Consider the following 13,751-nt stretch of genomic DNA (forward strand, 5'->3'; position numbering starts at 1 on the left):
ACATTTCTCCAAAATGGCGCACCCGATCGATCGATCAATCAATCAATCAATCAATCAATCAATCAATCAATCAATCAATCAATCAATCAATCAATCAATCAATCAATCAATCAATCAATCAATCAATCAATCAATCAATCAATCAATAAGTAAATCGATCTTTGTGCATGCCCTACCATCCACAGCGCGTCCACATTATTCCACCTGCAATAGAGCCGCAGCGGCTTCCACTCCAATAAGCAGCACCTCTACCCTATCTCGCATCAACGAGAACCCTCACCTGCGAATGCGTCCTATCTAGTGGACTCTTTGCGCGCTCGCAGAACCGACTAAAGAAGACTCATTCGGGCGCAAGCCATGGCTGCAGTGGTTGCGGCGCTCACGTCTGCTGTGTGGGCACTGCTGTCGCAGCTCTATCAGCGGACAATAGGAATATGGATGGACCATGGTGAGTGCTACATCTTGTTATTCATCAGATCCATTTCTGACTTGTATATCTGGGATGCAGGCACCACCATTCCCTAATGGTGGCGATTTGCTAGTGCTGTTAACGCTAGAAATGGAACATTTCGACAAGATGGCATTGGTTTACTTGAAAGAAGTTGGTTGTTTAGAACAAGTATGGCACACCGCGTACGCCCTGGAATTTATCCGCATTATTTGACGGAGAAACAATGTCGGGACATCTTACGCCTCGCGGCACTGAAAGAGAAGTAAACCTATCCCAGCGTTGATAAGGAATGGAGCGCATGGCCATTGCTAGCGATGTATCTTCGTCTGCAACATGCATGCGTACAGAGCAGTGCATGGCATTTACTTGCGCGAAAGTTCAACGCAGTAGTTGAAAGTGTCCGCAACGGTCATGTCCATTCATATGATAAAGCCCTACAGCTCACACCTATAGCTCATTTGCTCTAAATAAAAGACAAGAAAGCGTATTCGCGAAGTGGGGAAAGCATATAAGGGAAAAAGAAATTAAATTATGGGGTTTTACGTGCCAAAACCACTTTCTGATTATGAGGCACGCCGTAGTGGAGGACTCCGGAAATTTTGACTACCTGGGGTTCTTTAACGTGCACCTAAATATAAGTACACGGGTGTTTTCGCATTTCGCCCCAATCGAAATGCGGCCGCTGTGGCCGGGATTCGATCCCACGACCTTGTGCTCAGCAGCCCAACACCATAGCCACTGAGCAACCACGGCGGGTCATATAAGGGAAGGTAATTTGGTTTATGAAAGGCAGCGTCTCTAGCTTCGAAATAAATGTACAACTTCCTGGTGAAAACACCGCAATAGGTGAAGCCGTAGTAAAATCACAAAAATTTGCGCAGGTACACCATACACGTTAGTATCTGGGTGCTGCCAAATTTTAGTCAAGCGGGAAATTAAATGCTGTACAACTAACGGCCATGCGTGCGAGAGTATTGATTTTCACTCTACACAATGTTAATCTGCTGCAGTGTGATGTTTGTGTGCTGAAGAAGCTCACAACCTTTATGTCACGCGTTTTTTATGTTAAGGCACTAAGCCGGTCCACAGACTGACGTATTCGCGCCGGTCATGACTATGCTTTCAGGATTACAGGGATATTCGCCACTTTTTTCTTAGTAAAGAAACATATGGTGCACTTACACGTATTCTTGCGATTTTTTTTTGTATTTTGTGGGCTTCGATAATTTCCTGGCTCATCTTTGCAGAGTTTCTACAGCGAAGCTCCAAGTGCGTTCAAAAGCGCAGGAAAATATTAAATGCCAGTTTTCATGGTGTCCGTAGAGACCTATGTCTATTACTCACCAAGCTGATCTATAAAAGGCCAAGGCGGCACAGGTAATAATATGCAGGAAATTCTTGATACGTACTTGTCATTTAGAGGCTATATAAAAACTGATAAATAACTGCTTTCTGTCTCTTTGGAGGCGTTCTATACAACAGCCGTAGAGCTTCCTCGCTACTCTGGCACAAGTAAATATGACAGCAACAGTATAGTTACTCAAGTAATATTGCGCAAAAAAAAAGACACGGACGTAGGAGCAGAAGACACACCAAGCGGAACAGTATTGTTCCCAACAATTCAGGCCATGTTAAGGGTGACCTGTGCTGACAGTTTAAAGTGTGTAGGTTATTTATTTACCTTATTTTTTATCCAGAAGCTAGGCGAAGTTTACAAGGGCGCGAAGTGCCGCCCTTTCTTCTGTGCACTTATAGAAATCGGCCCAGCTTCCATAGTAACGGACGTGCACTGTTGTCATGCACAAGCGCCACTTCACCTTCGCGTAGCCGAAGCAGTCCGCGAACAGGGTTGTTGTAGGCTGTTGGATCTGGAGAACAATCCCAATTGCTGTCCCCCAGATTTTGGACCTTGCCGTTGGGTGCGGGAGTTGGTCGAGGTTGAGGAAGACTTTGAGATGAAAACTGGAGGTTTATTTACATTATTTACAGTGAGAGTACAAATAAATTAACAGTCATAAAGTCATTACGGGCCGGCAGCAACTCGGATGCTGCGGCCCGTGGCAAGAAGCTCGAAAGAGATGAATGAAGGAATGCTCTCTTGCTGCTCCCGGTCTCTGGCTTTTAACCACTTCGGTGTCTCGAAGTCACGTCTCGTTCGGCCAATCGGCGAGCCCGCTTAGGTGGCGTCATTTTCGGCCAATGGTAGGCGCCCGTGCGAATGTAAGTCACCCCCGGCGCAGAGGGTCGCTCGATTCTCTCCACCTGTCCGAGGGAGTACTTCTCTGCGGTATTGCCTTCCTGGTCTGCAACTGCCGTCACAAAGGCGGATGGGGGGGTTGATGCCAGGGCTTCACGGTGCATTACAGCCGCCTTGCCTCGCGGCTTGCAAGCGCACAGCGGGGCAGGCGGTTTGTTCTCGAGCGACCTTTCAGAGCCCCGAAAGCAGCTTTGCTCGGGACCCACGTTACCTGGAACAGTGCCAAGTTCCCGCTACACTTTCGGGATGAGTCAAGCAGTGGGACAACAGCTCCACATGCGGCGCACGAGGTGGGGGACGCCAACTTGTTTGGATGTGCCGCGCCTCGGGAACGTGGTATAGATGTGCTTCTGCGCTCCTTAATTAGGTGTGACGCGATTCGATGTGGTCTGGTGAACTCGAAGTAGGCTCAGGAAAAGGTCCCGTATCTAACAACGCAGACCGAAGTAAGAGCAGGTACGAGCGCTTCCATCAGATCCTTAGCTCCGCTGCGAGACGCTCCCGACAGTGCGTGCGATGGAGCCAGGTCAAATCTTGTCGATGACATGCCATCGGAAATGCTGGCTGCTTGCGGAAAGCATACGGCGCGTCTTCCGAGCAAGAAGAGCGATGGAGTCAGCGGTTCTAGTTTATCCGGGTTGCTGTCAAGATAAGCAGTAGGCTTTCAGTTAATGACCACTTCAACTTCGCAGAGAACAGTAGATAGGGACTAGCCGTTGAGACTGCTGCGCCCTAGTGAACGTCTCAATGCATCTTTTGTAGATTTGATGAGGCGCTCCCGATGGTCGCACCTACCAGGGAAGACACCGCCATGAGCCCCGGCCTTGACGACGCCACAGGAGTTTATGCTGGCGAATTTAGTGCGCGAGCTGTTCCACCTTGTTTGCTCTCCTTGCTGAAGGGCGTCGTCCCATGCGCATTTCCTCTCCCACAGGGCCTGAAAAAAGCATCTTTGCTCTGAGCGTAAATGATACTAGATACCCCGATGGATCGTACGCACTTGCTAAAGCCTGAAGCACCAAGCGCTTCGTAGAAGGCTTGTTCCCTGTAATGCCAGATGCTTTGCGTACAGCGAGGATAATCTGGTCGTCTTCAATTTCCCAGGGTCCGTCGTTCGAGGACTTTGATTAGGGGACCCTCTCCGGCTTCGTCTTCAATAGGAACCTTGTCGCACAGGAAGCGTTTCCACAAAGCATCTGAATTGAAGGCCCACTTGCGTAGTTCCTTGCTTGCTTCAGAGAATATTTTGGGCGTTTCACTGTACACACTGTTACACTTTTACCCACAATCGGAAGTCCCACGATGAAGTAGTCGACGTAAAAGTCCTTTTTTTCCGGCAAAGCAGCAGTATATGGGTATATGGATATTGCTTTCGATCACCCGATAGGTAATGAGGAATGATAACTGCTAGCGAAAACGATGGCATGAGGCTCCGAATAGGCACCCTCTTATCCTCCACGTCACCACAGGTGGAAGTGGGTCAGCATCTGAGCGCATAACGAATAAACATGTTTGCGAATATGATTATGTATTAGTTTATCACAATACATGTGATAGGAGGCGCTAGGAGTAGCCATTCAAGGACGGCTTGAGAGAGTCCTTCGCACCCATAGTGGCAAAGAGAGCAAGAGAGGCACATGCATCTTGCTTACATTGCTGTACACTTTGACAAAACCATCATATTAAACACAACATTGTCATACACTTTGACAAAAGCTTAAAATTAAATACATCGATAGTTAATGCCCTACACAGGGCGTCATGCGGTAGTATACATCACTTCCCATCAGCATCGAACGCCAGCACATTTCATAACAACGTACGCGTAGTAATCGTGGTATTAAAGCACATAATAAAATACAGATAATAAACAGCTCTAAGGTCAATTTTATGCTAAGAAGAACGCGTACAAGTAAGATAATTTTACTTGGCGAGTATGGACTTGTTTTTTATTATAGCCTTGTAGTAAACGTGGAAGTTTGCTGTCAAGTGTCTGCAAGTAAGCCTTTTTCATATCCGCAATAAGGACGGCAGGGTCCCATCGGGAAGACGAGCAGCAGTGGCCCAATGTAAACGCCATGCTTTATACTCTTGAACAGGACATCGCACAGGGAGGGGTGACCAACCGCGTACGAGGAAGCGTCAGATACAACATGAAACTTTGTCGGGACAGCATCTCGGCCGACAACTGCATGATAGGGCATATCATACACGTTTTCCTTTGGCAGTGACTCTTCAAGACACTCTGAGGGCTTTTCATTAAGGATTCTCGGATTGCCGTGCCATCTTGCTTCAGGAGTACGGACTGTTGTAGAAACTTATTGAGTTGGGCTTGCCGACAGCGTTCGGCCAACCTTCGATTATCGCTGCCTGAAGCGTCGTCCATGGAGCTTGTATCATTAGCGGTACCTGGTAGCACCCATGAAAATTGGTGATGCTCTTTTCGAATGTCTCAACTTCCGGGTGAGCCTTGGCATTTTCCGCTGTGTATGTGTCAATTCCAATGACGTTGAGACGTCACATCGCAGACGAATTGCAGTCAGGAATAGAAGTCGTGCTGCAAGTCTGAAACAGAGCACTCGTTGGTGTAGAACCTCCTCTGAGTTCCACGGTTCCCTGCGGGATCCATCTGAACTTGGCTTCCACGGCTACTAGATCGCTGGTCAAATTATCAATCTTTCCAGTGGCTTCCTTCTGGTACACGTCGGAACCAAGTAAAACGCTTATTTCGCGTGGCTGCCGTGTGTCGGAATGAAAGTTATCGGTAACGTCATATTTCTACTCGCATCGAAGCTGCAAGATTGTGCTGCTGAGTTGCGAGCTTGCGACGGTACATGCTTCAGGTACCTCCGGAGCCTCAACGGTTACCGCAATGTAACTGTGTTGGCCTCGCAGAGGCAAAGCTACCTGACGACAGCGCGTGAGTTGGCGGGGCTTCGAGTGGCCGAACCTGACAAGAGATAGTTCCTCCTTTCCGATAACCGGGCACTTGAGGCCCTTCGAACGAACATGTCGAATTAAGATGCGCTGGCTGCTGCTGCGAAGAAGAATGCTCACAAGGCCCTTTCGTGATCCGCACTCAATCCACACGCGTCCTGCGTGTAGCAGGACCGCATTGACTCCGCTCAAGCCACTTCGGACAGATGTCACCGGAGATGGACTGGTGCCACGCGATGCAAGGCGTGGTACATCTTTACGCGCTGTCGTCACGGTTGTCGTGGTTGATAGAGCTGGCCTAAATGACTCGCAGAGGGTGGCCAAATGGCGACGTAGCACTTGCCACACACGATGATGCGCGATAGTCAGCAACGCCGTGCCATGTGATTGCTCCTGCGGCAACAATAGAAACATCGAGAACTGCGCACCCGAGTCTTTTTTCAGCAGAAAGTTGGACGTTGTGTTCCGTTATGGTATGACGATAACTGTTGCATAAGGGACACGCTTCTTACGTAACTGAAACAGACTCTATAGCAAGCGCGGTCGCCGTTGGCAGGTGTTCCCTTCGTTTTGGGGTAGGTAGGACGTCATCTTCAGGTAGGATACGTGAGGATGCGGATGACCAGCGCCTTTGACTACCCTCCTTTCTGATGCCAATCTGGACGCGCAGAAACCTTAGCATTTCTGTAGCCTGCCGAGCTCTCTCTTGGGGAGTCGTGTCAACTGATGTGTCCTGGGACGCTTCCTTTGACTTCTGGCGAATTAGTGTCGTTTGGTCGTGAGGCGCGCACTTTATCGGCAAGCGGTTGAGGATTACGTCGGATTGATCAGGTGAGACGCACTAACTGGTCAATGCGGAGGCCGGAAACTGGACGTCGTCGTGCAGTAGCCGAAGTTTTTCGACCTCAGCTGAAGATTTGACTGGTGACAAGGCGAGGAGGTGGTCAACGTGCTCGTAGATGAGCAAGTCGCGTCGACAAAATCAGTCTGTCAAAATCTTGATGAAGACGCTATAATTATCTTCAGTCAGATGAGTGCCCTTGATTGCTCTCATGGCTGTGCCAGTGAAATATCAGTACTTAAATATTTCCATCGGCAAAATCCCTTTATTGAGATGGATTGTGGCACCAAATTGATTTCAGAACGAATACCAGTCGCGAAGTGCGCCGGAAAACGTAGGAATTTGCAGTCACGGGGCCATGCGCGATGACGCGGCATGGCCCCGTGACTGGTAGTTATTGTCTCTTTTGGTATGCGAGGTGCAGAGTCACTAACCTCATTTTCTGCTGAGGTTCAGTCACTACTGGCGTCGGGATTCGATAGACTTGTGTCCGGACTAGAAACAATCGTCACCGTCGTTTGCTTCGCAAGCCCTCGAAGAAAAAAACCACGCTCCGGACACTATGTCAGACACCTTCCAGCCATATCTGGCCGCTGCCTCGAGTTCTTCCGCGTAAGTGTCGTCATCAGTGACGTAGAAGATTTGCTTGTTGAAGCTGACGAACTTCGAGTTCTACTGAATAAGCTAGTTAACGTGAGATTACAACTGAGATGCATCGGGAATGGAAGCCTGCAGTTCCTCAGTCAGGAGCGTGATAGTCCCCGTGACGCTGGCCCTGAGGACCGCCACAGTTCTTGCGCAGCCACTCAACGGATGCCATCGAAGCTAGAAGACCTTGAAGGTCGACGAGTGGGGGATTTCGGCACCAGCAGAAATGTCGGGTATTGAAGATGCGAGCGCTAGCCCAGTCTTTTCATTCTATCGGATGGGAGAGGATACGATATCCTTCTAAGTTGGTGCGTATCCACTGCGAGGATTGGCCATGATTAGGATTGAATTAGAAAGATTGTGTTAATACAAAAATTGCCAAATGTGTCAGGTGGAAATGGATAGAAATTAACTTTCAAGAATTTAAGAGAATCGCCTTGAAACAACTATGAATTTCTACACGGCTGAGAAAACACCCGTGTAGTATACATATAGTGTTCAAGAGAGGAGGCTCCTAGAAAAAGAATATTGAGAATGGAAAAATTGAAACCAAGTTGCGTGAACATTGGTTCTAGAACGTTTTTCCTTAATGAAGAAAGACGGTGGCAGAATAAGAAAAATGTGATCTGTGGTCTCAACTTCTGCATAGATTGGGCACAGAGGGGAGGGTACCAGAGTAGCCTTGTGATGGTAAAGGTTTACTACTGCTATTCGACAGCGTAATCGGATAAAATTTCTTCAGTTGTTCTGGTGGGAAACGAATTTTTATGCCAGGGGAATAGGAGGTGTCGATATTCTGAAAATGTTGCTATCGCTGGGTTCATAAAGTCTTGAGCACTTGCACATATCTTGAATCTAGCAGTAGTTAGGTATGCTCAGGTAGGTAGTAATGATAGTAGCCAACTATTGAGGGCCACTCTCGCAAGACTTTCAGCCATTTTGTTCATGTATAATCCCTTATGTCCGGCACCCTAAGTAATCTAATTGAGTTTATGTGGGCAGGCAATATAAATTAACGTGCACGTAAAATGTAGGTACCACTATTTGTTGTGAGCGATGCGCATAAAGATAATGAATCCACTATTATGACTACCGTCAATGTTGATGAATTTCGTCTGTATAGGGCTAACACCCCCATAACAATTACGTTTTGAATTAACAACTAACAATTTATTTACAAGAACTTTTCCTTTAATAACAATTTTATAGTCCGCATGGTACGAACTATGGTCCTCAAAGAGTAGCACTTGCGTTAATGAAACTTTGGAATTCTTTGCCTTATAACATTAAGTGCGCCTTTTCTATCTCGTCATTCAAACATCGGCTTCGCAATTTCATGGTTGAACATAGCACCGCGTATTGAATATGTCTTTTAAACACAACATAAGCTCTGTTGTTTTGAATACTGTTTGTGTCGTTTCCTACTTCAGCTTATGCCTTAACCTTATCGTTTTATATTTTCCATTGTATTATTGTCTTGCTGCTAAGTAGCATTGGTGTTTGTTTTTTAGCATTATAAGATCTCCCCTACAGTGTTTACACTATGGGACCTTTTTCTTCTTCAAACTATAGCTAGAAGTTCAGCCAGAAATAAGAATAAGTAGACCAGCCCAGAGTAGGTGTGAAAATACCAATTCGAGATTTTTCTCCGCACTGTGAGGCATCTGTTGCAGTGCCCGTATTTAGAGCTAAACTGAATAAATTGTCTTGTAATGGTTGATTTAATATATTATGAGACAGAAGTTTCGCACTGTTTGGGAAGAAGTTCTTATAGACGACTTGTAGACTCTCTAGCACATCACAAACAGGTGGCACCTCCTAAATATTTACATTTAAGGGATCGATAAATGTTTCTAGAAAGACCACCTGTGGAGTAGGAAAACGAGCCTGTGTACTCCGAAGAAAATGCCGGCTGGGAACTGATAAACTTTTCCACTCTTCTAATAGGGGTTTCGTACATATTTAAGAATTCTTGTACCGTCAGCAAACAAAGTCTTCCTAATACTGAAGGCAACCTGGCTTCTTGATGTAATACGTTATTAGCAACAAATTTCGCTAATCGCCAGCACAATCGTAGGGCTTCCCGCTCAAGCAGAACAAGGGGCCGTAATTCATAAGCTGGCGCACCACAAAACAGTACACATCCAAACTCTAAACTGGGCCGCACACACATTTTATATATTGTTAGAAGTGGGTCTCTCCCCATCCCCGGCCTACTGTCGCATAGATAAGGTAGCATGCCAACTGCTCTCACTCCTTTTTTAAATATATGGTGAATATGGTCAAGCCAACTAAGGGAACTGTCATAGACTAGACCTTGGTATTTCACCGACTCCCCTTGAGGCATAGTCTTGAGGCGGTAGGATAGCGATATGTTAACGTGATCATTAAGCGGAAAAACCAATATCGAGCACAATCTAACGTTAAGTGGAAGGCAAGTCTTGTTTAATCAGGTTTCTATGGCGTAGATGTAGTTCTGTACTCCATAATATAAGGAGTGAACATCACTGTCTGATGCAAATAAAGCAATGTCGTCAGCGTATACATATTATTACGAAGAGTTGTGAAGAAATGCTTTTATTTACAGGAGATGGACGATGATCGTAGCGTGATTGTAGCGCAGTCCAGCCTCTCAAACTCTTCGTTCTCCTCGTCTACTCTTCTTTCTTTTGTACCTGCCCTTCGTATCCGCTACATTTCCCCGCAAGCAGACGAAACCCGTGGGGCGAGTCAGGATAGACAAGCAGGGAAGAAAGGCTCCAGGCGAGCAATATGACTTAGCTGAGTACTGCTTGATCGCCGACCATTGCACAGGAGGCGAATTATTACGTAAGTTCGCTCAGGCGGTCAGCGACTACAAATGGGCTTGAACATTGTGACAAGAGCTGTTGGCACAATCCACGCTTGCGTTGCGGTGTCCAAAGAAGAACCAAGTCCCCTTTTTCGAACGATACTTTTACATGACGGTCATTGTATCGCTCTTTCGAACGACTTTGCGAGGACAGAGTACGAAGACGAGGTATTCGACCGTCTTCTTCGGCGAGACACAATGTCTTCGATACAGAATCGTCATTTTGCAGAACGATGGGTAAGAAAGTGTCCAGAGGGCTTCGCGGTAACCTTGCATACAGAAGATAAAATAGTCTATATTTCGTGGTTTCGTGTTTCGCCATGTTGTATGCGTAAGTGATGAAGGGCAGCACGTCGTCCCAGTTCTTATGATTGGAGGAGACGTACATGGCAAGCATGTTGGTCAGCGTTCTGTTTGTCCTTTCCACGAGGCCATTGATCTGGTGAAGATACGGCGTGGAATGATGGAACTGTGAAGTGCACAAACAAAGTAAGTGTTCAATGGCATCAGCAGTGAACTGGCGACCACGGTCGCTGATGATGACATGTGGTGGACCATGAAGAATGACCACGGAACGCAGTAGGAAGGCCGCCACGCAAGCAGCGGTGGAAGAGGGTATGGCTGCAGTTTCTGCATACCGTGTAAGAGGGTCTAGCAGACATTTTCCCATCGGTTCTTGTTGTTACATAATGAGAATGGTCCCAAAAGGTCAATGCCTACTTGCTCGAAAGGCGTACTGGGCGGTGTCAATGGCCGAAGGTGACCCGGGGCTGCGGTGGTTGGTCGTTTGTAACGTTGGCACATTTCACAACTAACGGCATAGCGCTTGGATGCTTCGTACATGTTGGGAAAGTAAAAGCGCTCCTGCGTGCGGTGCAGCATTCGTACGAAGCCGAAATGGCCGGATGTCACATCGTCATGCATGGCGCGTAGAACGTCGGAGCGGAGACTCTCGGGGACAACAATTAGAAAATGCACTCCATGCCCGGAGTAATTAGTTTTGTAGAGCAACTTATCATGGACAGTAAAGCGACCGTTGCCATGAGAAGTACGGGTGGCGACAAAAAGGGGATCGAGGGTAAGACCATTACGTTGTTCCCGCTGAAAGTCTCCCACGTCAGGGAACATAGAAGTAACAGCAGCGAGACAGCCGTCAAAATTCGCAGCATCGCAGTCATTAGTCGTAAGAGGAATCCGAGAGAGGCAGTCTGCGTCAGCGTGACGACGGCCACTCTTGTACGATACCACAAAGTCGTATTCCTGGAGGCGCAGCGCCCAACATGCGAGGCGACCAGAGAGACCACGCAAACCGACCAACCAGCATAAAGAATGATGGTCGGTGATAATCTTGAATGGTCTACCGCATAGATAACCCTGAAAAATCTGTATGGCGAGAACAGCTGCCGGGAATTCCTGTTCCGTAACCGTATAATTGCGTTCAGATTTGCTCAGGCAACGGCTGGCATATGCGACATGTTCTGCGCCACTGTAACGTTGTACAAGCACCACTCCAATTGGGATTCCACTAGCATCACTGTGAATTCAGTTGGGCAAGATGGACAGTAGTGACGCAAGAGGGGTGCTGACGTTAGTATAAACTTCAGTTGAGAGAATGATGCATCACACTCTGGTGTCCAATTGAAGGCCGCATCTTGCCGCAAGATACTTGTCAACGGGTAAACGATGTCGGCAAACCGGGGAACAAAACGACGAAAATACGAACACAGGCCAACGAATGAACGACGTTCTCATGTTGACTGCGGTGGCTTGAACGAGCTCACCATTTCAATCTTACGAGGATCGGGTCTGACGCCATCCTTGTCGACTAAGTGTCCCAAGACCAGTGTTTGACGTTCGCCGAACCGACACTTTTGTGAGTTTAGAACCAGTCCAGCTTTCTCGATGCAGTTGAGAACAAGGCTGAGACGTTCGTTACGCTATTCAAACGTGCGGCCAAAGATTACAACATCATCGAGGTAACACATGCATATCTCCCATTTTAGACCACGTAGTACTGTGTCCATGAATCTGTCGAAGATAGCAGGAGCATTACAAAGGCCAAAAGGCATAACATTAAATTCCAATAGGCCATCTGGAGTCACGAAAGGGGTCTTTTTCTGGTAGGCAGGGTCCATAAGTATTTGCCAATACCCCGATCGCAAGTCAAGTGTTGAGAAGTAAGAAGCAGCGTGAAAGCAATGAATGACGTCAACGATTCGCGGTAGCGGATAGACGTCCTTCTTGGTCACTGCGTTTAGACGTCTGTAATCCATGCAGAATTTACAGGAGCCATCTTTTTTTCGGACCAGGATTACTGGGGCTGCCCATGGATTAGACGACTCTTGAACGACACCTTTGTTCATCATCTCCTTGACTTGCTCTGCAATAACTTTGTGCTCTGAGGATGACACTCGGTAGGGCTTCTTCTGGCGGATGGGGTGTGCTGAGCCGGTATCTTCTGTGACGAGCACGGGACGACGGTAAACGAAGGGGTGCATATCCATGCGTGAAGTCGAATGCAGACTTATGCCTGGCAAGGACCTGTACCAGTGCTTGCCGTTCCGATGTACAAAGAGCCTAGCTGATGCTGCCAAGCATTAGCTCTTCAGAATGGCGATTATCGCAAGGAGAGCAAGCTGTAGAGACGTCCGCAGTTAGGGCCGCTATTGAGCCACATGTGGCTTTATTGAAGAGAGTGATTTTGGTACAGCGAAGAAGGACAACCGGCGTGGCGGAACAGTTCAGCTCCCACAATGTAGTGACTCCTTTCGTCATGCACACGACATAGCAGGGCACAAGTATATTTTTTAGCACAGTTTACGCGGAAAGGCTTAACTACAAGGTCAACACAATCAGCGTCATCAGTAGTTGGAGAAATACTAACGGGCGTCAGGCACCACGATGGTGCAATCACTCCATCAAGAACTCTGAGTGTGTCTGTGTCCCTGTCTTCGCCACGCCAGCTTTGTTCGGAATGTGCTGATATAAATACCTTGCTGAAGGACATTTCGCCACAATCACAGTCCACGGAAGCGCCGCATTGTCCAAGAAAATCGATACCAAGAATAACATCGTGCGAGCAACTAGAAAGAACAAAGAATTCCGATACAAACTCTTCCCCGCCAACAAAACACTCACACCACAAACACGAAGGGGATGAAGCCACTCGCCGCCTGCTCCACGAAAGGTAATACCGTAGTTCCAGGAAAACAGAACTTTGTTGTCTACATGGTTTTGAAAGTGACGCTCATGACAGACACAGTCGCCTCAGTACCAACTAACACCATGCTCGGTATTCCGTCAATCGACACATTCACTTTGTTTTTGAGCATCACAAGAGGCAGAGGTATTTCTTGCAAAGACCGTCTGGTGACCTCACCTCCATTGACCACGGATGCTAGTTTCCCGGCGGTGGTGAGGAAGAAGAGTGCCCAGTGGACGGAGAGCGACGGGGACGGTTATTTGGTTGCGTCAAACTCCGCTCAGATGCTGGCGAATCGCCGCGTCTGGTCTCGTGCGAGAAGCGGGCCATTGGGAGTAAATCGGTAGTCCGAAAGTCATGTGATGTACGGGTTCCGGGGGCCGAAAACATCGGTGGTGTCCTTTGTGATTGACGGCCTTGGCGACAATAGCGAGCTATATGGCCCGTGGAACCGCAGTTGTAGCACACGGGAGGGCCGCAGTTCACAGCATCTTCCTCGAAACGAATGCTAGGCTGCTGCGGGCGGCGAGAAAGTTCGTTGTCATGTGGATAACGTGTCTCTGC

The 13,751-nt window shown here is 47.7% G+C and overlaps 1 protein-coding gene across 1 annotated transcript in view; it reads left to right on the top strand.

Annotated features, from left to right (window-relative positions):
• The first annotated feature begins 306 nt into the window (after nucleotides 1–306).
• The window catches only part of LOC126540574 (uncharacterized), a 65,712-nt gene continuing 52,267 nt past the window's right edge, over nucleotides 307–13,751 (top strand). The window contains exon 1 of the mRNA XM_055076458.2: nucleotides 307–448. Within this exon, the coding sequence (XP_054932433.1) occupies nucleotides 358–448 (91 nt within the window). The 5' untranslated portion in view covers nucleotides 307–357. The remainder of the gene's footprint in view (nucleotides 449–13,751) is intronic.

The sequence above is a fragment of the Dermacentor andersoni genome, chromosome 2 (assembly GCF_023375885.2).
Source record: "Dermacentor andersoni chromosome 2, qqDerAnde1_hic_scaffold, whole genome shotgun sequence".
In the NCBI taxonomy this organism is placed as follows: Eukaryota; Metazoa; Arthropoda; class Arachnida; order Ixodida; family Ixodidae; genus Dermacentor; species Dermacentor andersoni.